Source organism: Gracilinanus agilis, chromosome 2 (genome assembly GCF_016433145.1).
Source record: "Gracilinanus agilis isolate LMUSP501 chromosome 2, AgileGrace, whole genome shotgun sequence".
In the NCBI taxonomy this organism is placed as follows: Eukaryota; Metazoa; Chordata; class Mammalia; order Didelphimorphia; family Didelphidae; genus Gracilinanus; species Gracilinanus agilis.
The window spans coordinates 476814524-476842307 of NC_058131.1; the positions used below are offsets into that span (position 1 = coordinate 476814524).

Below are 27784 nucleotides of genomic sequence, written 5' to 3' on the forward strand. Positions count from 1 at the left end.
GCCTTCTGGAATAATGAATTCTTCCAAATGACAAGTCTTTTAGAAATGACTTCCCCTTTCTATTTTTAAGATTAAATGAGATGCTTAAAGACTTTTTAAAGACACACTTTCTTTTCATGTGAACTCTAAGAAGTAATGGAAAATGTTCTTTAAAATACACACACCATATTTTGTCATGTGTACTTTTAAATAGGCTAGCTTTGGAGAGATCTTTTAAGATACAAGTCTGTCCTGCTTTGATTTGCCAGCGTAAGAACTATTTTGCCTTGATCCATATCCATAAAGAACTCATAAAACAGACTTCTGATAGTACTTTGTTCCTTTATGTATATATTTTCCTGTTGACACGAAGTAAAAGCCTAACTTTATCTTTTCAGTCTGATAGTCATTACTCCAGCCACTCCAGTAGCAATACTCTGTCCAGCAATGCATCCAGTGCTCACAGTGATGAGAAGTGGTATGATGGAGATCGCACAGAGTCTGAGCTCAATAGCTACAACTATCTTCAAGGAACCTCTGCAGATAGTGGCATCGATACCACCTCCTACGGCCCCAGCCACGGGAGCACAGCATCTCTGGGGGCTGCTACTTCATCCCCACGCTCAGGACCTGGAAAAGAAAAGGTGGCCCCTCTGTGGCACAGCTCCAGCGAAGTGGTCTCCATGGCAGATAGGACCTTAGAAAAAGAGAGTCATGGCGTGGACCGGAAGACAGAATCTTCACTGAGCCTGGATATCCATAGCAAGAGCCAGCCCACCTCTAATCCTTTAACAAGAGAGAACAGTACTTTTAGCATTAACGATGCTGCATCTCACACAAGGTAACAGTCTTCTCCAGATACCACTTCATTCCCAGTCTTACATGTAGCATCTCTTTTTTCCATCTCATAGTCTACCAAATACTCAGAAAAGTTGAAGGAAACTACCTCCTTTATTCAGCTCAGCAAAGTACTAAGGAAGAACACTTAATGTAGTAGAGAATATTATTATGCATTAAATGCCTTGTGGATCATGAAATACTTGACAGGTAGTACTATAACCATAATAAATTTTAACACTGCAGGATTCTTACATTTTTTTTCTATTTTAAAAGTTGCATTTAAATTGTATTTATTTTTTCCCCTGATGTGCTCATTATTTAAAAGCTATTGGGCACTTTTAAAGAAACAGAGAAAAGGCAATAATTTTGCCTATCATTTAATAATAGTGCAAAGTAGGACATAGAAATTCTTAAAGCAAAAAAACCACAAAGTTTTAAAGGGAAGGGATGATGCTATTTGTTTTGTTATATATTATTACTTATATATGTTACACAGAACAACAAATATCACAAAATGCTTTTATGCTAGTTTGGTTTTATTTTTAAAATCTTATCTCACAAGTATGGAGGAGGTATCCAACAAATTTGATTAAGCATTTTAGAGGGAGTGTTTATGTGTTCTGTGCATGTGTTTACCTACATACATAAGAGGCAGCACAATGTAGTAGATAGAGATAGCCTCAGTCTGAAAAACTTGAATTCAGGTCTCCCCTCACACCCTCTCAGTGCCTCCAAGCAACTTTTTAAGGCTATATATTTCAGAAGAGGCAGGCATTTCATCCCTGAGGGTTCCCCACACTAACAGAATCACAGATCCAGGAAACACACCCCCACACCCCCAAAAAATGAATAAACAAAAACACCACAAAACAACCCAGTATATATGTCCGTACACACATTTCTCTTACTAAAAAGTCTTCATTCCCTTATAAAATTGGATAATGTTCAGCTGAGCAAAATAAGTACCATTTTTCTTTTCATTTTCTCCCTTGATTTTCAACCAGAAATCGATGATAAGACTTTATTGTAAGTTATCCCTTCTATTAGTCCTTTTGTAGAACTGTTTTATCTATGGACTGGTTTCTCGTTTCCACTCTTCACTTTCTTTTAAAAAAATAAATTTTATTGATCATTTTTGTTTCCCATCACCTTCATTTCCCACTTGATAGATACATTTCCCTCTTCATCCACCTCCAGAGAACCCTCCCTTATAACAAAGAAGAAGAAAGGAAAAGAAATCTCTAAAACTAATTTATCAAAAAACTGACATGCATTTTTACATACCAGTGGTTCCCTACTTCTTCAGAGAAGCAGGGGAGACTCCCTTTATTTTTCATCCTACAGTCAAGTCTTTTTATCACCTCTCATGTCATCCTTTATCCTCACGAAATGAAAGAGCTTCCTGAGTAAGTCTTAGTCATGTTCTAATATTGGGTGCAAAGCTATCTATCCATGCCTGTCCTTCATTAGTTTACTAGACTCACCAGGTAAGATAAATGATTTGCTTTTCATTTCAATATGTAGAGAAGTCCTCGCTTTCTCTATCTGCTCAGCAGAATCATAAATTTCAACATGGAAGGTACCCTAGGAATGATGGGATGATAGGTTGTGGAGCTGGAGCTAAGAAGGACTTCCAAGGCCACCCATTCCTTTTACAAATGAGGAAATCTGAGGCTCAGGCAGTAAATGTCAGAGGCACAGTAGAAACCAGATATTCTCCTTCCCAGGAAGCTGGTAAAGGTCTATGGGGGCATTCTAAAGGTGTCCAGATCTCTTAGAAGGATAGATATGCTACCCTCGGGGGAAAAATGACTAACTAGAAGCTTCACAACTTGACCATCAGTTTGTCATTCCCAGCCTTCATACTGATTCTAATTGTCTGATTGTCACAGAATATATTTACAAATGAGGGTAATTTTAAATGGTTATTCCCATCCTTTATTTCTTTGGTTTTCCTTTAAATTCTTTGTCTCAAAGCACTTTACTTTTTTTCAAGAATTGCATATATTTTGGAGATAGGGCTCTGTTCCAAATTTTTAGTACTTTTCCCCAACTTAAATGCCATAATATGGGATAAGTTCCTTCCCTAAACCTAGAGTGAGAGACAGAATAGCAAAGTGGATAATGAATTTCCCTTGAAGCCCAGAAGAGCAGGTTTCATATCTTATCTCTTGACACACATGAGCTTGTGATCCTGGCAAGTCACTTAACCTCTCATTGTCCCAGACAATGGGAACAAGCAGGTGCTCATCTACACTGATAGAAAATTCTGTACTGGGAAGGGCCAGTCTCATAAGCTAAGCTTCAAATGAAAACAGTATAGGATGGGACTGAATACATTTAGACCTTTGTACCTAAAACAAAACATCAGTGTTAGACTGACTAGTGTAGATTGAATTATATAGCCACTCCAGAAAAGAGCCACTGAAAACACATGCCCTTAGTGCCAGCTATGTAGCCCCTTGGATAGAGTGCCTGGCCTGAAGTCAGGAGGACCAGAGTTCAAATCTGGCCTGAGACACTTTCTAGTCATGTGGTCATGTGGGAAGTCACGTAACCCCGATTGCCTAGCCCTTGCTGCTCTTCTCTTAGAACTGAGTCTAAGGCAGAATCTGGTAAGGAGTTTTTAAAAAGCAAAAATATATCTTGACTTTTATATTGATTGGCTGCCTGGATGGTTCTGAATTTACTGAAGGTATTATCTGACATTCTGTTTAATATAAACTACACAGAGACAATTAAATTTTTTAAATTTGAAATAACTTTTTGTGCATTAAAATGTTTTGAATAACAAGGATTATATGAATCTTTAGGGCATAGATTTTTGGGGATGGCAACAGCAAAGCCTACTCCCTTCCCTGGACTCCCAAAATGATGTGTTGAATAACATTAGTTTTAGAACTTTGATAACGTGAATGCTTTGTGGTTTGGGTGGGTTGGTATTAGGAAAAAGATCTGTAGAAGGAGAGATTTAACAGCTATTCTCTGCTAGAAGAAAAGAACTTGGTAACCAAATGAACATTGCAGGAAGAGCTAAAATCACTGCAAATTAGAGTGTTTGTGTCCTCAGAAGACAGGAACAATAATTAATGTGGAGATCACTTGACAGTGCGTGAAAGAGCTTGTACCTGGGAATCGGTGACAAAAAGTAAATTATAGTGATTAAATTCTGCTGCAGTATTTCTGGCTGGGCTCTGTTCCTTTCCACTATCCCTATTGATGATACTGCAGGTTTCTTATGGCATCCCATGAGAACTGCATTAAAGTAGGTTGGTAATTACATAGAATTTATTATTTCTTGAGTGTCACTAAGAGAAACTATAAGCACTAATAACTTCCCAGAATTATTTTTTTAAGTCAGCCTATTAATTCTTGTAAACTTTTAGCTAGATAAAAGTCATGTTATTTGTGGGCGTTTGGGGTTTTTTTTTTTTCTTTTTTAAAAATCATTTTTAGTAAAATGTAGAAATCTAATATCAAATTTTATTGGTCAACTTTATTGGCTCTATTGGCTGTCTCACTTTTGGATTTCTTTTGGATTTTAATATTAGTTCAGCTAAGTAGCATAGTTTAGAATCCTGGGCCTGAATGAAGTCAGTAAGACTCTTCTTCCAGATTTCAAATCTCACCTTAGACAGTTAGTAGCTTTGTGACTCTGGGCAAGGCACTTGACCCTATTTGCCTCAGTTTCCTCAGATGTAAAACAAATTGGGGAAAGACATGGCAAACCATTCCAATATCTTTGCCCAAAATAAAGCCTCAAAAAGGGATTATAAAGAGTTGGATATGGCTGAAATGACTGAACAGCAGTGCTTCAAAATGATGATTAGTGGTCAGAGTAAGAGACTGGTTTTTTAAGGTGGCTCTGTCCTTTAGCAGTGTGTCATTCTGGCCCTGCCTGCAGTGAGCTGCTTTTTTATGTTGACAAAAGGATCTCTTCATAAACATTAAATAACCCTTGTCCTACTGAACAGGGCAAAGGCCAGACATGGGTGCAAGCCAGGAAGAATGCTCCAGTTCTCTCACTACCCCTGCCCACCACTATTGGGCACTGAATTGTAATGATTCAAATATTATAACCTCTGGCTTGCCCTTCCTGTCACTTAGCCAAGAAGAATTCCCTAGAAAAAGCATTCAGAAACTAGTTGCAATCTTTCTCCATTTTTTTTTTTCTATTGTCTCCTTAGGTTTCGGTATACCCTGCTAATATGTCCTTTTACCTTCTAGTCAATTTAACCCCTTGTTTTTGGAGAGAGCTTTTAGTGGTTGGGGCTGGAGCAGGGAAGGTGCTGCCATTATAAGAGTATATCATAGAGTGCTGATCCTAAGCATTCTCTTTATAACCTTCTTGACTATCCTGAATTCCTAATTCCATAGGCAATACTCCCACCACTCTTCCTGACCTTGATAGTATCTCATTGTGTCCTGTTTTATTCAAGAGATCATTGACTATATGTGTCTGCAATAGTATAAGATTATTATGCATACATATGTGTGTGTGTGTGTATTTCTAGCTGGTCTTCACTATTGGACCAAAGTTTATTGTTAGAAGGCTAATACTACCTCTCAACATGAGAGGTTGGCTAATAATGGATATAAAACAAATTCCATGGAAAAACACTCGAATTATCAGTGCACGATCATTTTCATACTTACTATCTTTTCTGATTTATCTGTTAAATTTCCTGTTCACACTTGAAGGAGTGGAGTGTGTATATGGGGAAGCAGGGTAGATTTTCTCCTTTTGTTACAAAGACCAGTAGCCTGCCCTTCCAGTTACTACTGGTGAGCAATATTGGTAATATGAATACAAATACATCTTCAGTTTAAAGTATGTTTGCTGTATCAATCAAAAAGTATTTATTTATTAAGTATCTACTAGATGTTAGGTACTAGGGATACAGAGACAAATATAAAACAATCCTTGCCTTTAAGGAGCTTGCAATCAGTCAGCCAAAGCAGGCAATATATACATATACAGGTATATGCAAAATAGATATATGAAGGTTGGGTGGTGAGGGAGAGAGCAAAGAGGCACTGGTACCTGAGGGAATAAAGGCAGCCTAAGTGGCACAGTAATGGGGGCTTGGAGGGAAATAGGTCTTGTGAAAGACAGGCTAGTAATAGTGATCTCAAAAAAGAGAGAAAAGAATCAATGAAACATTTTTTAAAACAACAGAAAAAGGCTTAGAGGAATTCACAGAGAAACAGGATAGCTTTAAAATTAACCCTACTGAATTTGTGATAATGACTTTCTTTAAAAAGTTGTTTATGATAGAAATTTGTAGTTTCATATACAACCCTGTTCTTTGCCTACAGAAATGCCTCACGTTAACTTATGTTTATCAAATATGGACTAACAGACACTGTAGATATAGAGACAGGAATTCTCTTTGTATGCCTATGAGAGGAACAGTTAAGACCAGGAAAGAATTATATAATAGGCCTAAAAAAGTAGGTTAGGACCAGGTTGTGAAAGATTTTAAATGCCAAACATAGGAAGTTATATTTCATCCTAGAGATAATAGGAAAATGTTAAATTTTATTGATGAGTTACGTGACATGATCAAACCTATATTGTAAGCAAAATACTTTGGCAGCCATGTGGTAGATGGAATGAAGTAGGGAGAGACTTCCGGGAAAGAAACCAATTAGGAAGGGCATGAACCCCTTTGGCAGTCTGGTGAAGACTATAGTTGATCCTTCTAAGAATTATATTTTTTTCATTCATAATTTTAAAAATACTAAGTTTTAGAGGCCTTTTTTCTCATCTAAGTTCATGGCCCTCTTAAATTCTCACATTCAGTGAACCCAGGTTAGGAATTCCTGACGTAGAGGACAGGGTCCAGGACTGAGTCTTAGAGTACTCATATACACTTAAGACATTAGACATGAATAATGACAATCCTGAAAAGGAAAAGAGACATATAAGAGAATCAAGATGTAGGGAAGTCATGAAAAATTAAAGATTTCAGGTGTTCAAGTTTGATAATTAAGAGATCATTGGTAACTTCATAGAGAGCAATTTCCTTCAAAGAAGTTGAAAGGAAGATTGCAAAGCGTTGACGAATATGAGAAGAGAAATGGGAGCATCAAGTGTAGAAAGCTTTTTCTAGGAATTCGACTGAGAAAAGGAGAGAGATAATCTACGGTAGATTTGGTTGCCCAGTGAATTTTTTCAGGAACATATCCAACTAGTAATAAGTTCTACCTTTCTTCTTAGAACTTTGAATCTTCATCTGTACCAACTTTTTTTTCTATAAACTTCAGAGAACTACCTTTCTTTATTTTTAAAGAAGAATCTATAATTTATTTATTTTTTATTTTTTTTTAAACCCTTAACTTCTGTGTATTGGCTTCTTGGTGGAGGAGTGGTAAGGGTGGGCAAATGGGGGTCAAGTGACTTCCCCAGGGTCACACAGCTAGGAAGTGTCTGAGGCCAGATATGAACCTAAGGACCTCCCATCTCTAGGTCTGGCTCTCAATCCACTGAGCTACCCAGCTGCCCCCAAGAATCTATAATTTATATCTGGTTTTTAAGTATTTAGGAATATAGAATCCTAAAAAGCTTGCAGTCAAAAGTTTTTTTTTTTAATTCACAGTTGGACAAGTATATTAAAATAAAAACTATGCTACTTAAAGAAGGTACTTTTGCCTCTCTTTTTTTATACACAAGAAACTTCCAGAATTTTATTTATGTTAAATTGTATCACAGCTACAGATGATCTGGCCCCCAGCCTCTAGTTTCCTCAAATGCAGAGTGGAGATTGCACTTATCTCAGGGTTGTTTTGGTTTCAAATGAGATAATAGTACTGATAAAAAGTTACTGTTCTTCCTTTCTCTTCAACCTATCAGAGTTAGGTGATTGTTTTATTGAACCTTCTAATTAGTGTTGCCTAACCAACTACAAAATACAATAGAAAACAGAATTTTTCTGACTAAAATTGCAAATGGATATTAAGAAAAATGAATCCTCTTCAACTGCAAAATTAAACTCAGTTGTTTCAGTCGTTCAGCTAAAAGTCAATCATTGATTTCTTTCAAGTCCAGTTAATCCAGCTGAATGGCTGACTGCTGAAAGCACCAATTCTATAAATGTCATGGAGTCAAGAAACTGAAAAATGAGACCAGAGATCACTAAATTCATTAGGTAGTATCAAATTTAAATACTATAAAGATAAGAACTTATTCTAGTATTTTTTTTAAAAAACAAACCTAAGAAATGAGATTCCACACCTTCTTTAGTAATTAATTTCAACATTTAATAACTTATCTGGAAATAGTCTTCCATTTCTAAATTGAATTACACCTGTAACAGTTTAAACATTTTCCTTTTGTTTGATCTTTAAGAAAGTGAAGTCATTTTGTCCAAATACCTAAATTGTCCATGTCATAACATGCTCCTTTCCCCCCCCCCCCCAATTTTTTTTCTTTACTTTTTTTTCCAAGGCTTCTAGGGAAAACTATTTTATCATATCTCTTTGCATACATCCTTTTCCAGTATTTAATCAGTAAGACTCTTACCTATATCAATTTATACAAAGTGTTCTTAGTTCTTAAAGCTTTATGCTTTACTCTGATTTCTCACAATTTACATTTGTGTTATTTTTTCCTTAGTGTACTACCACGTATTGTACTGTTTTCAAGGAATCATTTCAAACTCCATACAAACTCAACAGAACAATTCAGTAAATATTTATTAAGTCTCTCTTCTGTTGATTTACTTTGAAAGGTCTTAGGGATACAAAGACAAGAAAGTGCCTGATCTGTGATCTAAAAGGAACTTACATATCTCAATCCTTTTGATATATTTTTCTTCTCTGATTTTAAAATTTCAGTAACTGTACTCTGACCATTCTACAAATCTCTCTTAAAGTGTGGCCCTCAGTTTGAGCCACAAAAGTATGTTAAAAAGGCTGATTTGTGCTAAACATTTTGGGAATATTATCTAATTAGCATCTTAGAGGATTTTTTTTGTATGTACAATCATAAGGAATTACATAAAACCCTAAAGTCAGTTGTTTTACTCAAGCATTTAGCCTGTTCTTTAGATTTTGGTGCAGCTATTAGGTGACTAACTATGAGTCTCCCACTTCTGAGAATATCATAATAACGTGCAGTGTATCTTAAACTCACCCCTCCCATGCCCAATCAGGAGATGACTCCCAAGTGTTTTCCTGCATCAGCCATTAAGTTGTGCTCCCTGCAACAATACCAAATGGTGATTGACTGTCAAATTTTCCAGAGAAGGTGGTTGTTACCATCAGTGTTTTGACATTATAGCAGTTTACTAGGCCCTGGTGGTTTGGCTTTTAATGCTTTGTTTTAAAGACCACTCCAAATCTGAGTTGATCATACAGCAGCTCCCCATATGTTTTGAGATTTGTTCGTGTGGCAAACCCATCAGAGCGTGCCCAGGAGCAAATGATCTCATCTCTCAGTTGTGCTGGACTACCCTATTAGCCGATGTCATGCTGGTATTAGAAACTTTAATATAGTAGCCTTTCATTTCTTCACTGTCCCTTTTTTGTAAACAATCATTTATTATAATATGAGAGCAGAGTTATCCTTGACAAAAAGTTAAGTTTTTGTTGTTTTTTAATGTTTTCAGTGTTCTAATAGTTGAACAGGATGTAAGAATGTGTTGTTGAACATCTAAGATGCCAAATTGTTTTTTTTTTTTAAACCCATACCTTCTATCTTAGAATTGGTAACTTAAGCATTGGTTCCAAGACAGAAGAGCAGTAAGGGGTAGGCAATGAGGGTTTAGTGACTTGTGTAAGATCACAACATAAGGAAATGTCTGATACATTTAACCCCAGTGCCTTCCATCTCCAGGCTCTCTGTCCTCTGAGCCACCAAACTATATATATATTAAAACCATCAAAAGACATTCCTTGCCATTTTAAGTAGACTCTAAGGTCATGCAGACTAGTTTAGTAGGAATCCCAAACCAGTCACACTCAAAACCAATTGAACAATATTGTCATTTTTTACAGAAAAAGTATTCAAGAAGAACTAACCTCCTGTTAATATCTCTTTTACTATTCTAACTCTTCTCAGACTATTCTCTTTTTATGACAGGCCTACCTTATTGCATAATTTTCCTACAGTGATTTAAAACCTGTCTTGAGTAATTAATTGCAGATGAATTCCAATAAAATTGCCATCATACTGCCAAGTCATTTTCTCTCTCAAACCCTCCCACTACCATACTAGTCTTCCCAAAATAAGACAGAGTAGAAAGAGCCACCTACACAATTGCCATTTCACATAATTTCTAGTGGAATTTCGTAGAAATTGGAAGTCTTATCTTGTGGCACTCTTGTCTGCCCTCCACAGGGGCCAGTGCTTAGGGAAATGAATGTCCTTAAATTGTATCAGGCCACATTTACAGAGCACCCAGTTGAGGAACTGGAAGAAAAACTGACTATGTCTAAAGACCTTAATAAACAGGGAGTAGTGGTAACCAGAGTTTAAGGTTTTCACCTTTTTAATATTTTAATTTCAAGAAAGTAATGAAGATATGTTTGGGTTTCATTGTTTATAGATAAGAAAGTATACCAAGCAAGGTACAAGTTAATAATAATAATGATGATAACTAATATTTATATCAAGCTTTCTATGTGTGTCAGGCACTGTTCTAGGTGCCTACAATTACCTCATTTGATCTTCAACAACCCTGGATGGTAATTTCTATATTGATATCCTCATTTTACAGATGAGGAGTCTGAAGCAATCAGAGCTTAAGTGACTTGCCCTGGGTCACACTGCCAGAACAGGTCAAAAATCATATTTTGAATTCGTGTTTTCCTGACTCCAAGTCCATTATTCCATCTTATTTGCCACCAAGCTGCCCCAACATAAAACTAACATAAAGAAGAAAGAAATATTAGCAAATTGAGTTTTGGTTTTTGTTCATAATCCTATTTCTTAATATTATTGTTCACTTCAATTAAAAATAGTGGATAAAGGGAGCAGCTGGGTAGCTCAGTGGATTGAGAGCCAGGCCTAGAGACAGTAGGTCCTAGGTTCAAATCTGACCTCAGACACTTCCCAGCTGTGTGACCCTGGGCAAGTCACTTGGCCCCCATTGCCTACCCTTACCATTCTTCTGCCTTGGAGTCAATACACAGTATTGACTCCAAGGCAGAAGGTAAGGGTTATTTAAAAAAAAAAATAGTGGATAAAGATTGGCCTTGAGGACAAGGAAGACCTGGGTTCAAGGCCCATCCTTAATGAATACTAGCTTGTGTGACAGGACAGTTTACTTAACCTCTTGGTGTCCAGGCTAATCTGAAAGAACATGCCATACTCCATTGGTAGAGGGAGTTTTCTCACCTGGGAATTCCCTATTCCAGTGATGGGCAAACTACCGCCCGAGGGCCAGATGCAGCCCCCTGAAATGTTCTATGGGGCCATGCAACATTATTCTTAATCTGATGAATACAATGAATAGGATACGATACAATAAAACCTCGAAAGAATTGCCTTAGAAACAGACTGACAGTTGAACATTTCCTTTCCTTTGGCCCCCTCTTTAAAAAGTTTGCCCATCACTACCCTTATACCATTAAAATGACATGTTCAGTTCCTATCTCTACTTATTCCTCATTTAAAAGGTATAGATAGCTTTGAGTATATATCCATTTGTACAGTATATTGACATTGTGTTCCACACTATGAGCCAGTTCAGCCAGAAATTTCATTTATTAAAACCTCTATTCAGGGATAAACCTCTCACTTATATAATCATATTTGTTAATAAACATCATGAGAAGACTATATTAAAAGGTACAGATTTGTTCATTCTTTTCTATTGTGATCTTTTATGAGACTTTACCTCTACTTCAGTTTATGAATTAGCCCAAATGATGGAAGAAGAAATTTCTACTTTTTCAATATTTTCATCATTCTTACTTATTGAAACCATTCTCATGTTCAGGCTTCATGTAGATATACTTGAAATAGCTAATGATTTCTTGATTATTAGTTAGACGGCAGGTGACTTGATGAATAGAACATTGGGCCTGGAGACATGAAGACCTTAGTTCAAATGTGGCCTCAGACACAAGCCACTTAACTTCTATTTGCCTTAGTTTCATCATCCGAAACTGGGAGCAGTACAAGCACCCACTTCTCAGGATTGTTGTAAAGATCGACTGAGATAATAAAGAGTGCTTAGCCCAGTGCCAGGTACGTAGTAGGTTCTTCATTAAAATGACTGGATTTGCTTCAAATGTGTGATTTCATCAATGAAACCTCCTTCTACTAATGGAAGTTAGCCATTTCTTTAGTAATTTATAGTCTTACTGAGTTGTCTGGGGCACTTAAAGATTAAATAATTTGCCCTTGCTCACACATTCTAGACTGTACCAGAATCAAGTCTTAAACCCAAGTCCTCCTGAGTCCAAACCTTTCCACTTTATATTGTTACTTCAAACTAATAACATGATTTGAAATTGTTCATAATTCATTTCTATAGCCTAATGCAAGAATGTGTCACTCTGTTCTCATTTGAAAAGCTAATCAGTTAGACATAACTGTCATTTGCACACAAAGTTTCTTTTTCGTTTATGTAGCCCTCATTTGAATATTTTCTCTGGGCCAGTAACCCATAATGGGAAGAAAAAATCTTTTAAAAAGAGGATCATATGATTATATTAGGAGAGGGAAACTATGATTGTTCAGTTACTTTAGAAGAGACTCAGAAGCAGATAAATGACAGGGATGGAAATTTACTTTTCTCTTTGTTTATTTTGATTTTCATCCAAGCACTTTATCTTTTGCCAAAGTTTAGACCAATTAGTCCCTTGCAATTACAAGAATGAAGGAAGCTTTGCCATCTTGATAGTCTGCAGATAGCATGTGAGTTTTGTTTATTATAAAGGTCCTTTCTTGTCAAAGTTAATCTAGGTAAATTTGAATTATGGCCAAGCCTCCTAAAAAAATTCATATTTGATAGTTTTATTTCTTAACCTCTCCTGAATCTTTTCCTGGGGTCATTGAGATAGAAAATTGAGTTTCTCCTCCTCTACCTTGCCCTGCTAGTGTGGAAATGATAATGAGCAGGCAATGGGAGGAGAATAGCAAAAAACATGGACAATCTATATACAGATTATGACACCCTCCCTCCCCCCGAACATCTTAAAAGTTAGAGTTAATTGGTTTTGCCTTAAGCTAGGAATGTCAGTAGGATCCAGTATTATGAGGAAAAGTCTAGAGGGACATTGGATGGTCTTGACAATTAGAACATTCTCTGCAGCTAAATTAAATTCCCTTTAGAATTCCATGAAACCTTTTTTTACTTAGACTATAAGCACTTATTATGTGTCAGGAAATGTGGTAAGTGCTAGAGATATAAATAAAGGGAGAAAGAAGACCAGTCCCTGGCCTCAAGGAGATCATAATCTAATGGGGTGAGACAACAAAGAAATATGTACAAACAGAGGTGTCAAAGACTGATTCCGTGCTGTAGAGGCAACACTCTTGAGGTTCCCTAAACCACCTCCTAATGGGAGCTATTTAACAGAATAAATTATACAAATAAAAATACAAAAGATCATAGGTTAAGTCAATACGTGGTTTTCTAAGTTAATAACATGTGGCTAATACATACCCTTAAGTGTGGTTTAGTGGTCCCTGTTTCTATTTGAGTTAGTCTCCACTGAAGTACAGGATAAATAAGGTTATTAAAGACTTCTTAGAAAAGGTAGGATAAGTAAACTGGAAGTCTCAGTGGTTAGTTTTAAATACTATTTGAGTCTTGTCTTCATTCAGATTCCTGGAACAAAGTAGGTACAGATAGTGAGAAAGAGCTTTGACATGTCTAAAATTCCCTGTTGGCATTTAGGTAATGCATAAGATTGAAGACTTAGAACTATAAAAGGACTTTTGAATGTCATCTGGTTTTACAGATGAGGAAACTGAGACCCCAGAGGTTGCCCAAGGTCACCCAGGTAGTAAGGGGCAGTGCTGAAATTTGAACTTGAGGCCTAAAACTCTCTAGTCACTAGTCTTTCCATTGAGTTTACCATCAGAATATTCAGAGCACCCTGATTCTTCAGACAAAAAGAACTAAAAGTGAACCAAAGGGAAAATATTCCATCCATCAAGCTACTCTGTCATGTTTTAACCCAAAAGCAAAATTTTTGATGATAAGCAACCTTTATATGAGAATATAGAAGCCTTAACCAAGACTAAAGTTGAAGTTGCTTTAAGGGTAAGCATAAAAAGGACATACAATTTCTTATCCCTTCCTAATTCTCTGCCTTATCCCCTCCATGAGCATCATAGCCATGGATACTCATTCCTAAAAACTCCAAACCATCACCTATCTTTCTAGGCTAAACTGAAATAAACTTCAATAATAGTGACTTTTGGGGAAAGTTTCTTTGACATTCTCTATAATTTGTTTGCAAAAAGGGCCCCAGGTTAATACTTGTTTCTCTGACAATGGATATTTAAATTATAGGCAGTAGTGAAAGGGGAGGCCAACAGCAACTGAGCTCCCTTAGAAGTGTATAAATTATTTATTTTTTTGGGACTCCTACCCTCAGCCATAGCAGGAATTTTAACATTGTGTTCCCAGTAACAGAATGTGGCTTTAGTAAATAATTACACCAGATGCCTACATGCAAACTTAAGTCAAGTTTTGTCTTTGTTACACTTCTCTCCCAGTACCATGAGCTCACGACACTCTGCCAGTCCAGTTGTTTTCACCAGTGCCAGAAGTTCACCCAAAGAAGAGCTTCATTCTGCCACTTCCCCGCAGCTCGCGCCTTCTTTCTCCTCCTCCTCTTCCTCCTCTTCTGGTCCTAGGACTTTCTACCCTCGGCAGGGTGCTACTAGCAAGTACCTGATTGGATGGAAAAAACCTGAAGGGACAATAAACTCTGTGGGGTTTATGGATACAAGAAAGTAAGAGCATTTTTTGCTTCTTTTGCTTGGTTGTTCATTTTAAACATGAAGAAGAGAAAATCCAGAGCAGCTTCCTTAGAGGAAATAACATGAAAAAGGGGAGGAGGGAAGAGGGAAAGATATTCACACTTATTATTTCTGAACAAATTGATTATGACATTTCACCGCATCATTTTGCTAATCTTCCTCCTTGAAGGAGAGATGACATTGACATTAGGATTTGATTCTCAGATCTCCAAAGATAGGAAAACACACTTCAGAATAATTGGCCAACTGGTGTGTCTTTTGAAAACGTTTGATGTTCTTGCTAGTGTTAAATGCAAAATTCTCAGCTGATGGTAGTAACTGTATGTGCAGCTAGACACCAAAGGGAATATCCAAAAAGGAATCCCTAAATGCACATGCATGTACACATATACACATACATGTGTGTGCACACACTGTATACACACACACACACACACACACACATATATATATATATATATATATATATATATATATATATATATATATCTTCATACAATGGAAATGGAAAGGTATGTTGAATTAATTTGTTTTTATAGAAAACTTTGGGGGTAGGTAGATAACCAGTATTTTTTTTCCAACAGGCCTGGTGCCATTTTTTTACTCAACTTTTAGTCATATTGACTTATTAAAACAATTAGCCCTTTTGTATTTAAATGCTTCATTTCTTGGCAGGTGATTATTTAAATAAGATGTGCTTTAATTAGATTACAATTCATCTCCCTCCTTCCCTCCTCCACAGACCTCTTCCCTAGGTTAGGATGCTATACTCAATTATTGATTTTCGTTTCTACTATTTTCTTTTCTTTTAAGACGCCACCAAAGTGATGGCAATGAAATAGCCCACACCAGGTTGCGTGCCTCTGCCAGGGACCTCCGGGCATCTCCAAAGCAAACATCTAAGTCAACAATTGAAGAGGATCTAAAAAAACTAATTGACCTTGAAAGCCCAACTCCTGAATCACAGAAAAATTTTAAGGTATGTAAAAGGACTTTTCCCAAGAAACAAGTAATTTATTGATCAAGCATTTACTAAGAACCTTAAAACAGTGGCTACCTTCAAAGAGCTTATATCCTAATGGAAAGACACAAATGTATATAAAATAAATACAGGGTAATTTGGTAAGGGGGTTGGGGGGATTAGGAGAAGAAGTGCTCAAGCAAGAGGGAGTACCATAAGGCAATATTTGAACTCAGTTCAAAGGAAATAATTTTTTAAAAACATTAAGTACTTTGCTGAGTACTAGAGACACACAAAAAAGGGCAGAAGCACTATTGCTGCCCTCCAGGAATTCACATTTTGATGCAGCAGACAACATTTAAATAACTACATGTGCACAGAGTATACCTAGAGTGGATGGATCAGGATCTTGGAGGGAAGGCACTAACAGGAGGTAGAGCTTGTGAAGGTGGGATTGGAACTGACTCTTGAGGAAACACATGTGGCTGACAAAGGGTGGGGAAGAGAGAAGAGCATCTCAGGCGTGGAGTCAGGAGGTTGTGTGAGAGGAACAGCAAGTAGCCCAGCAGAGCTAGATGGGAGAGCACTGAAAAGGAATAAAGCACAAGAATAATGAAAGTTTGGGAAGATATTCTGCTGTGATGGGCTTTGAGTGCCAGAAAGAAGACAGTAGTGGATTTGGGAGGTAACGGGATCACTGAAGCTCATTGAACAGGGATGGTTGAAGACAGCATCCCTTTGGACTGAGAAGAATGGAAAGAGAACAGTAGGATAGGGAGTCCGACTAGAAGGTTGTTGCAGTCGTTCAGGTGCTGGGTAATGAAGGATGTGGCTATGTGAGGAGAGAGAAGGGGAGATTAAAAAGGCAGAAATGACAAGATTTGGCAACAGGTTGTATATGCGGTGTGAGTTAGTGATGAGTCAAGGATGGCACTGAGTTTGGAAGGTAGTGTTTCTCATTGTTACTCATTTTCAGTCATGTCTAAATCCTCAGGACCCCATTAGAGGTTTTCTTGGCAAAGATACTGGAGGGGTTTGTCATTTCCTTCTCCAGCTCATTTACAGATGAGGAAACTGAAGCAAACAGGGTTAAATGACTTGTCCCGGATCACATAGCTAGTAAGTGTCTTGAGACCAGATTTGAACTTGGGGGAAACCAAACCTTCCTCACTCTAGGCCTGATGCTCTGTCCACCACACCACCTCGCTGCGCAGTGTCCCTCTGGAGTAATAGGACATTTGGAAGATGGAAAAATCAAGTCTTTGCTAATTAATAAACTGAGATCTAAGGGCTTATAATCATACAGCAAATAAGGCTAATGTTATACTACTATGAAAATTTCCTTGCTCAGTTTCTTCCTTACTCAGGAGCAGAGGTTCTTGACATTTTTTTTGTGTCCTGGACCCCTTTTACAGGTGAAACCTATGAAACCTTTAAAAAAACTTTGGGGGTGAGGCAACTAGATAGCTAAGTAGGTTGAGAGCCAGGACTAGAGATGGTATGTTCTGGGTTTAAATCCGGCCTCAGACACTTCCTACTGTATGACCCTGGGCAAGTCACTTAACCACCATTGCCTACCCTTACCACTCTTCTGCCTTGGAACCAATACACAATATTGATTCTAAGATAGATAGATAGATAGATAGATAGATAGATAGATAGATAGATAGANATTGATTCTAAGATAGATAGATAGATAGATAGATAGATAGATAGATAGATAGATAGATAGATAGATCTTCTAGGATTGGTTTAAAATAAAAACTACTATTTCTCAACTACTAATAAAGACTTCCAGTTTTGATTAAAACAGAAGAGGAATTGCTGAACGGGTATTAATATCTCCCTAATCCTGTTGTTGTTGTTGTTGTTTATGGGGAGGGAGGAGTTTTTGCCAAAAGATGAAACTTGCTCCCTAAACTTCATCAACATTTATATAGAATACATTCTGTTGTGAGATTTTTACCAGAAATGATTTATTATTATAAATATTTACATAATACTTTTTAGATTTAAAGGTGCTTGATTTCCATAAATTCCATTTTATAAGTAAGCCACAGTTTAGACTCAACACCCGGGGTACAAATGGTTTCCCTGGCAACCTTTACAGAAGCATGTGCTTGTAACTCCTTTTTGTATTTGTCAAAACCCAAAGAAGCTTATTAAAAAATTTTAAATACCACATTCTAAATAACAAATTATTTCATATTTTGCCTTAGAGGTTAGAGGAAAATGAAATTTGCTCTGACAGGAACCTTTACCATAATTTCTGAGTAAAATCTATTGGGGAACTGAAAGGCTTATGGTTATGAGTCTTAATTTCTTGAAAAGTTTCATCAACGTCGTCCCAGACCCAAAATTGCAGCGTCACCTCCAATGAGCTCCTAAATCACATCCGGTCCTCTGGCAGAGAATTGATGCTGTTGCAGCATCCAAGCTCTGCTGGGCAGGATGTCCAGTTGTGTATTCAGAAAATGAAAGATGGTAGGATTCCTAAGAAAACGGTTATAGCCAGCTCTGTTCAAGTGAGGTGTCATAGTTATGAAGCACTAAAGAATAGCCAGCCAGAAGAGGGTGGTACAGGCAGTCTGGGTAATGAACAATGTAGCAGCAGCCGTATCTGTACACAAACCAGAGGACAGCCTTCAAAAGTGGGGAAAATGGCTGGGGTACTTGGAAATACAAATGCAGATGACTTCATATTTATATCAGTAATAGACATCCCTCTAATGGCCAGAGCACTGGACTTAGAGATAAGTAACCGGAGCTGGCATCCTTGCTCCACCATTAACTGTGTGGCTCCAGGCAAGTCACTTAACTGAAGTTCCATTTTGTTGTATAAAATGAGAGGAGCATCCAAATGATTAAGATCTCTGCCCGTTCTATTATTCTGTAAATTTTTTTTAACTAAGTGTTGTTCACATTTCAGTTAGCTCTCTATAGCACAGAGTATTTCTCTGTCTTTGGGCAGGACTTGGCAAATATATACATGATTGGCATGATGATGATGATGATGGCTAATATTTATATAGTGCTTTAAGGTTTGTAAAAGACTTTTTCTCAGTTGATCCTCACAACCTTAGAAGGTAGATGCAATTTTTATCCTCATTTTACAGAGGAGAAAAATGAGGAAGGCAGAGGTTAGGTGACTTGCCTAGGGTAACACAGATGATTAGTATCTGAGGCTGTATTTAAACTCTCAGGTCTTCCTGACTCTTAACTTCAGCTCCATTGTACCACCTAGCTGGTAGGGGAAAGAAAGGGAGTGTAATCCTTTTTTAGAAAACTTCCTGGAAATTTAAGTGGAACCAGAGAATTCAGGAATGATACTTTTTTCTTCCACCCTACTGAAATGGGAATGTTTTGCCTTTTAATACATATGCTGATGGTAATATGTCATTATAGTTTAGTCAGGTGAGGAGGAACCATTAACTCACTAGGCAATTCCTTCCCCTTCTGAGTAGCTCTGCTAGGAGGCTTTTCCTGACATCAAGTCTAAATCTGTCTCTTTACAACTTCTTTTGATTGCTTCTAGTTGTACCTTCTGGGGCCAGTCAGAATAAGTCTAATCCTTCTTCTCCCTAATAAACTTTCATATTCTATAGCAGCCAGATATCATGCCACCTATCATTGTTCCTTTTTTTTTTTTTTTTTTCCGGAAGAAACAATCTGTTCCTTCAAGTAAACATCATATGACATGATTTAGGGCTTTTCATCATCATGGTCATTCTAGATGCTGAAGCTTATCTGGGCCCTTCAAAAGCTGGTCCATGCAGCCAAACACAGTATTTCAGATGAGTTTTGACCAGGGCAGAATGCAATGAATAAGTCACTTGCCTAAATTTGGGATATTATGCTTCTGTGAAGACAGCCTAAGATCATATTACCCGTGTTGGCTTCCATTCTGAAACAAATGTTTCAGACTTCACTCAATTTAACAAACTGAACTTGAATACAATTTTGTTTTGCTGTATTTATACAGTCACTCATGGATTTTTCTCTTTTACTATTATACCAACCCTTCAGTGAGTCATAAGTTCCTATTGTTACCTCCTACATGAAGTGCCTTAAACTACCTCCTCCCCCTGGATGCCTCTATTCATATTCTTTTTAACAATTTGGGTGGCATTCTGCAAGAAAACTAAAAGAGTAACTGTTGGTCAATGTGCAAATATTGTGTTGTATTGCATATTACTTAAGGCATTTAAGAATTGCTAAGTTTCTATTGGTTACTAGTGAGCCTAACTAAAATCTTTTGCATGCAGAACATTTTCAGGTGATAATCGGATTTGGTCATTAAAAAAAACCCAAAGATGCAGCCAGAGAAACAGATGCCTTTTTAAATGAAGTTGAGTAGAACATTATTCATTTAAACAGCTTGCCTTTCTCAGACCTTTCTTGTGTTTATTTTCTGGACAAAGAAACCATTTCCATGAGCTCTAAGAAGCAGCTTTTTGTGCCTTTAATGTATGTTCTACAAGTACCTGGATTGATATTGTACTCTAGAAATTTAATTCAGCAAATGTTGATAAGCTAACACCAAGCAGTTGTCTAACGCATTGCCTAGCAAATGCACTATAATAGGAGACAGTAAGATGGAAGGGCTGATCACCCAAAAAGCTTCTGTGTAGAGAATTCATACCAGTATGTATCTCCATATACCTATAGACACCAGTGTTTAAGGATAATGATACAGGATGGTGCCTGAGATTTCAGACTGGAAATGTTCATTTGTTTTGAAAATGCAGAAATTGTAGCTGTCTCTAGACTAATGATCTTACTCTCTGCCCCCACCTCTTCAGATATCATCTCTTTTCATACCCTTCCCTGAACATCAGAGGACTCCAGATCCTGAACAGCTGAGATTTACCCTGTCTTATGTTGACATTATTTTACAGTTCCATGGACTTTCCTCTCCACAATCTCCTTTCCCTTCTACTCCTACCACAAGGCGGACCTTGCACAGAACATTGTCGGATGAAAGTATTTATAGCAGTCAAAGAGAACACTACTTCCCCTCGAGGAACTCGATTCTGGACCAAGCCTTGCCCAACGATGTCCTCTTCAGTAGCACCTACCCTTCTCTCCCAAAGTCTCTCCCTTTACGGAGGCCATCGTACACATTAGGAATGAAGTCATTGCATGGTAAGTGGGCATCCTCTCACAATGATGTCCAACACAGCAACTAATGTCCTGATTTTTAACTCAAACAGATATTTCAGAAAATGAAAAATAACAACAAAGCACCTTTCCTTCCCCTGGTGCAATGATGTGATTCCATTCATCTTAGTCCTTTTCTTTCCTGTTGCCAGATAAACTTATTACAGAATCTCTAAAATGAAGAACCAGGGCAATGTCTAACAATGGGATTGAGGAGAAAGGAGAGATTCATCTCTAGCTGATATCTTTCTATTTCTCTCCCAGATTACAATACTCCCACTACTAATAATAACACTATAATGTTGACCATCTGTGTTCATATTGACCAATATACTGGTGGTGAATGTCTTAGAGCAGTGATGGGCAAACTATGGCCCACGGGCCAGATGTGGCCCCCTGAAATGTTCTATCTGGCTGCGCAACGTTATTCCTAATCTGATGAATACACTGAGTAGGATACAATAGAATGAAACTTCAAAAGACTTGTCTTAGAAACAGACTCACAGATGAGCATTTTCTTTCCTTTGGCTCCCTCTTTAAAAAGTTTGCCCATCACTGTCTTGGAGCAAACTTCTGATCATGATATCCTTCTGAAAGTATTACTTGACTATCTAGTCCATATAACATTTGCTACTGGCTGGATCCCCATATCTTTTGGTAGAAGCATAGGGTAAAAGTAACCCTTCCTTTTCACTTGCCAATTGGACTATTTTTTCTTCTCCCACACCCCCATTTCAATTTAGAATATATTCTTCTTCTCATAGAGGGCGGTATATGATTGACCATTGGTAGAAACTACTGTCTTAAGTCATTAAACATTTTTCATAAAGTCTTTCCCAATAGATTTTGCTAGTTTGAGGTGAATCTATAAAAATGATTTGAAACACAGTTCCCTACTTTAGTTAGCACTGTATCCATATCCCAATTCCATTTTTCCTTTTATGTTTCCATATGAATTCCACTGAGGTTTTTTTAAATATCCTTTTGACCTGCTATACTTTCTCATTCTCCCAAATCATTCTTTGCCCTGTGTTTCCTTCTACTACTTCCAGCAGTATTATTTCCTACTCTGATCTTTGCCATGTCCCCTTCTATGTTTATATCCATCTCCAAAAATACATGTACTTTATATCATTGCCTCTGGCTTGTCCTTTGCTTAACAGGGCAAGGTACCATTTCTCTGGGAGAACTTATTTTTTAGGAGATAAAACATTCCTATACTCTACTGCTACTGCTTTCTTCATTTTTAGAGTCTAGACCATTCCTATTACTATGATGGCTTCTCCAGTTCTATACTTGCCCTTGAATGCTTCTCTCATCTCCGTATCTTTGGAACTACCTACCTTAGTAACAATCACATCATCATCATGAATTAAAGGATTTGTTTTATTGTATTATTGTATGTATTATTGTAATACATAAAGAAACAATAGACTAATTTTCAAATAAACCTAGTTCCCATCTTCTGGATCCATCATTGTGCATTCTTGCATGCCAGTGGTCTCTCAAAGGGTTTCTAGTTCCACTTGTAGCATAATGCATGCTTTCCCTCATTCACAGTTCACCATTCTCCTTTGGGAAATGTTCTCTAACTTATCTGCTCCTCCACCCTTCACCTACTAAAGAGTAGAAGTGCTGGGATTACCTTGTCCAAAGACCTTGATTTGAATTCTGGCTTTGAGAACTAATTTTAACATCCCCATCAGTAAAATGGAAATAATAATACTTATACTATTTTATCTCTCATGATTAGTTTGAGGACAATACTTTGTAAGCCTTTTTAGAACTCTAAAAATGAGATCTCCTATTATCTTATTCTTTTTCTTCTCTTCCTCTCAGAAAGAAAAAAAATGGTATATTTTCTATTTCTTTAGAATATTAATTCCAAGAAAGAAGAAATGATTTATTTGGTGTAGGCTGTACCACACCCTACAAATAGTTCATACTTTATAAATGTTAAATCAGTTGGCTTCAGAATAATAGGCCAGCCAGCAAATCCAGCAATATTCACATGCTGAGCTATTTCCTCATGATCAGTGTCAAACAGAGAAGACCTGATGGTAAAACCACGGGGACTGAATCAAGTCTGCACAGTCTAGAGTTGTTTCTTAAGAGACGAAATACCCAGAGTCTTTCTGGCTACACTTGATGGCTACTTAAAAATTTTTCCCTTCAGGCTGCTTACAATGGGGATTATGTCAATGTCCAAGCATTCCTTTGAAAGACTACTTAAGCCAAGAGGCTAATGAATCAAATCTGGCTTCTGTGCCCTCTCCAGACCATAAGGGGACCAATGGACATACTGTCCTGGTACCTACCTTTGCCCTTTTCTTTACTAGCTTTTCTGAATGGCAAACAATGGTTATTTTAACTCAGCTCAACTAGCATTTCTGAAGTGCCTGCTGAGTGCAAGGCACATATAGAACATACAAAAACCAAAACAGAACTTGCCCTCAAAGAGCCTGTGTTCTACTATAGAAATTCTTGCCTTTGTTTGTGCCATGTACCCCTGTGGCAGACTGGTCACATCTTTGGACTGGACCCCTACCCAGAAAATGATTTTAAAGACATAAAATACATATGTTTACAAGGGAAAGAAGTTGTATTTTTTTTTTAATCCTTACCTTCCTTCTTGGAGTCAATACTGTGTTAGCTCCAAGGCAGAAGAGTGGTAAGGGTGGGCAATGGGGGCCAAGAGACTTGCCCAGGGTCACATAGCTGGGAAGTGTCTGAGGCCAGATTTGAATCTAGGACCTCCTGTCTCTAGGCCTGACTCTCAATCCACTGAGCTACCCAGCTGCCCCCGGAAAGAAGTTGTATTGAAAAGTTTTATGACATTTTAAAATAAGTTCTAAATGTCCAATATCAAAAATGTCAGAAAAATTTAAATCCTTCAAAAATTCTTTTAAAAATCTAAATATTTTAAATGAAATCACATGTCCCAACTTAACAACCCTTGTACTAAAGGGATACAGCATGTACACAAAGAAATATATGCACAGAGTAAAGTAAAATAACTTCAGGACAGGAAAGGGTGCTAAGAATTGGCGATGAGAGGGTGGGAAGGGATCAAGAAAGACTTATTTATTCAGAAGGTAGCATCTATGCACTGCATGTTCCCAAATCAAATTGGACCTTGAACAACTCTGATTGCATAGCTTAAAGCCTCGTTGGCTGTGAATCACTGAAATATGACTTCTTTGGGGTGTATGTGTGGAGAGGGGAGCATTTATTTCCTTTTCAAGGGCACCTGAAATTGGGGCCCAGACAATAATTTTGAATGATGCACAAAATTATCTGTTCTACCTACTTGCCCTTGGTGAGAGCAAGTTTAAATAGAACTGAGTATTTAATATCTCCCTGTATTTGTTGATTTCCATTTACTCATAATTCTGCTAATTTTGAGCACATTAATAACTAGCAGCTGCACTTCAAAGCAGTTCTTTGCATACTTTGAAAAGGAAAACAACTGCTAAATATATTCCGTTAGACCAGCTTATCTTAACTGACAAAACATTTTAACTCCTTGTAAACAGGTATTTCTAGAGATGCTTATAGATGTACATTAACCATTTTGCCTGCTGTTTGCTTGACTCTCATGGTCACATCGTATAAACAAATCTCACAGAATTGCATAGCCTGCCCTTGCATCTGCCCTATTTCAGGAACTAAGATTTCAAGAATCAATGTTTCAGATGACTCTTCTAGCGCTCTTTTTCCATTTTCTCCATGAGTATAATTTGCTCCTGCCTGTCAGGCCCTGAAATTCAACAAAGTGGCTAATTTCATACCCTTAAATATGAGAAATGGGATTCTCCTTCAACCCCCAGACAATATAGCTGAGAAAATGTACCATTTTAAGCTTTATTTGGCTTCCTTCACTGGCTTTAACAGTGATTGAGTATTTGTAAAATGACATGACGCCACTTTAGATTCTGTTTATATGGCTTCAGTTTTGACCCCAGGTTGGTTCAGAATTATTTACATAACCCTTGAAAGGAAAAATAAAGGCGAGTGGCTTTTAAGTTATGGTCAGTTCTTTTCCATAGGCATATAAAAAAATTTTAAACCTAGCTGTCTTCTTTTATGACTCATCCTCTTTTATTTTCTACTCTTATTAAATTAGGAAAATCACTAAAGAGAAATAGCCTTTCAATTTCTCCATCTACAGTTCGTATGGGTGCCAACTTCCTCTTCCTCTTCATCTCTTGCCTTCTTTCTTAGTATCAATTCTCAGAGAGATGAGCAATAAGGACTAGGCAGTAGGGTCACATAGCTATGAAGTATCGGAGGCCAGATTTGAACCCAGGACCTCCTAACTCCAGGCCTGGCTCTCTGTCCACTAAGCTGCCTAACTGCCCCATTCTCTAACTTTTTATAACATCTACTCCTCTACAGGATGTTGTCTTGTTATAGTAACAGTGTTAAGAACAAACCAAAGAATAGGTCTTTGTCTCTGAACTGGGTTTTAGGTCAGAGCAAGGTAAATTTTGTGACCCTGGGCAAGTCACTTGACCCCTATTGCCCACCCTTCCCACTCTTCCACCTATGAGCCAATACTCAGAAGTTAAGGGTTTAAAAAAAAATAAAATAAAAAATAAAAAAACAGGGTAAATTTTCTTCTCTTCCTTAATGAATTATTCCATCATCATCATTCATCCAGCAGTTCAAGACCAGTGCTGGTACCTAAGCAACATCAATATGAAATATACACTTATTTGTAAATCTTTACAAAATGGGGCTCAGTATAGCGAAGATAAGACAGGAAGTCAAATTTGGAGAGGGACTAATCATGGGGAAAACATGTAAGGGTAAAACCAGAAGGAGGACAATAGAAGAGCTACCACTCTTGGATTCCTAACATGACAGAAGAGGGAGAAATGTCCCTAAAGAAAACAAAGATAGAAAGGGCAGCCTGCAGCTAGGTGATGCAATGCGTGGAGCACCAGACATGGAGTCATGAAGACCCCAGTTCAAATCCAGCTTCAGACATTTTCTAGCTGTAAAGACATGACCTAGCTGAGCAAGCTACTTCAACTCTGTCTGTTTCATTTTTCTTATCTGTTACTAGCTGTTTGACCTTGGGCAAGCCACTTAACTCTGCCTCAGTTTCCTCGTCTGTAAAATGAGCTGAATAAGGAAATAGCAAACCACTCCAGTATTTCTGCCAAGAATGCCCTACGTGGGGCCAAAGAGAGTTGGGCATGACCAAAGAACAACTGAGCAACAAAAGTCAGCCTTATTTTCACAATTGCACAATTATGCTTATTGCTTTAGTCTGTTTTTTAAACCTTTAAAACCTTTTGTCTTAGAATCAAGAAGTATATCACTGTCCAAAGTAGAAAGAGTGATAGGGCCTAGGCAGCTGGGGTCAAGTGTCTTGCCCAGGGTCGCCCAATTATGAAGTGTCTGAGGTCAGATTTGAACTCAGGACCTGTCCTCTAGCCCTGGCTCTGAATCCAATGAGTCACCTAGCTATCCCATTTTTAATGAATAAAAAGAAGTATTCAATTTAGGAGGTCCCAATTGTTTTTGGAGGAAATTCTGCAGTGCTTTTGAAAACCCCAAGCTTCTCTCTACAACAAAGGCTCATCTTTTTAACAATAATGTTCTTCAAGGGATTGTGTATAGCTCTGAATCAGTGCTACATCTCCCCCAAAGTCTTTGTCCTCAGTAATCATTGTGGCTTTAGCTTTCATCCCTCTGGGGTAAGTCAGAGCTAGAACAATATAAATATGGAGATTCAAGAACTTCTAGAATTTTGGTGATTGTGCAAAAGTCATATTCATGATAATCTTTTTTTTTTAACATGTCATCATTCCTAGTTATTCCCCTGTCCCTTCCCTCCCCATGAAATCCTCCCTGGGGATCAATAAGAACAATTTAAAATTAATCAGAACTCAGCACATGCTCTTTCTGGAATGATAAGCCTCATCCCACACCTGTAGTCCATCATTTCTCTGCCCATGCTTCATCATCCAAGCAGATATTTTAATTAAACACTGCTGAGAACTATGATAGGCACTGAAGTCAGGAGAATGCAAACTTTAAATATGGCCTGGGTTTTGTCCTTAGAGAGATTTCCTGTATGGGAAAGAAATAAGCTCACAGAGATAGCTATAACATACAATTTTATCTGATAGGTATGACAGTTACAAAACTGCATTATGTGTGGCCCAAAGAGGAAGGGTATTACACTAGGGGAAATTAGAGGAAGGCTTCATGGAGGGGGTGGCATGTGCATTGCTTTTTAAAAGCTGTCTGGGAATTCAGTAATCTGGCATTGGAAGTTTGGGTGGGATGGGGAGGAGGACATTCCAGGCATAGGGAACAGATGGAGCAAAGGCATTCAAATAGAGGCCACAGGGCTTGACTGGAAGGCAGAGCAATTAGTTGTGGTTCAAGCATAATGTGGGGAAAAGGCAATATTATTAGAGACCAGAAATAGGGAGAAGACTCTAAATGTAATGCAAAGCAATTCAAACTTTATTTGACAAATAGTAGAGAACCACTGGAGATTTCTTAGCATAGGATGCCATGACCAGTTCTAGTCAGTAAGATTATTCTGGCTGCTCCATGAAGAATAGATTTGTGGGGATTGTAGAATCTTAATTTGGAAGAATTCTAAGATGTCTCTTAGGCCTCTTTAGGACCCTATCTTGCATCATAGTAGGCAAGTTAGACACCAGCTTTGCAAAATATAAAGGGAAATACAAGCCTGGGTATTCTGGAGTTGGTTAAAACCAAGATCACAATGTTTTTTGTTCATTTCAGAGGAGTCCTAAAGAAGCCAAACTACAATGAACCTTTTTGCTTATATCAGAACAAGTTCTCCTGGTTTGGCTCCATGATAGATCAGTCAGAGTATCGGTGAACTTCTCCAGGATTCTAGGAAA

General features: G+C 37.6%; 1 protein-coding gene across 4 annotated transcripts in view; it reads left to right on the top strand.

The window, feature by feature from the left end:
• The window catches only part of SIPA1L1 (signal induced proliferation associated 1 like 1), a 165887-nt gene that overhangs the window by 130484 nt on the left and 7619 nt on the right, over positions 1–27784 (top strand). For all 4 annotated transcript variants that reach the window (XM_044664918.1, XM_044664919.1, XM_044664920.1 and 1 more), the window contains 4 exons: positions 378–820; positions 14501–14740; positions 15581–15746; positions 20627–20873. In XM_044664918.1, coding sequence (XP_044520853.1) covers positions 378–820; positions 14501–14740; positions 15581–15746; positions 20627–20873 — 1096 coding nt within the window. The remainder of the gene's footprint in view (positions 1–377; positions 821–14500; positions 14741–15580; positions 15747–20626; positions 20874–27784) is intronic.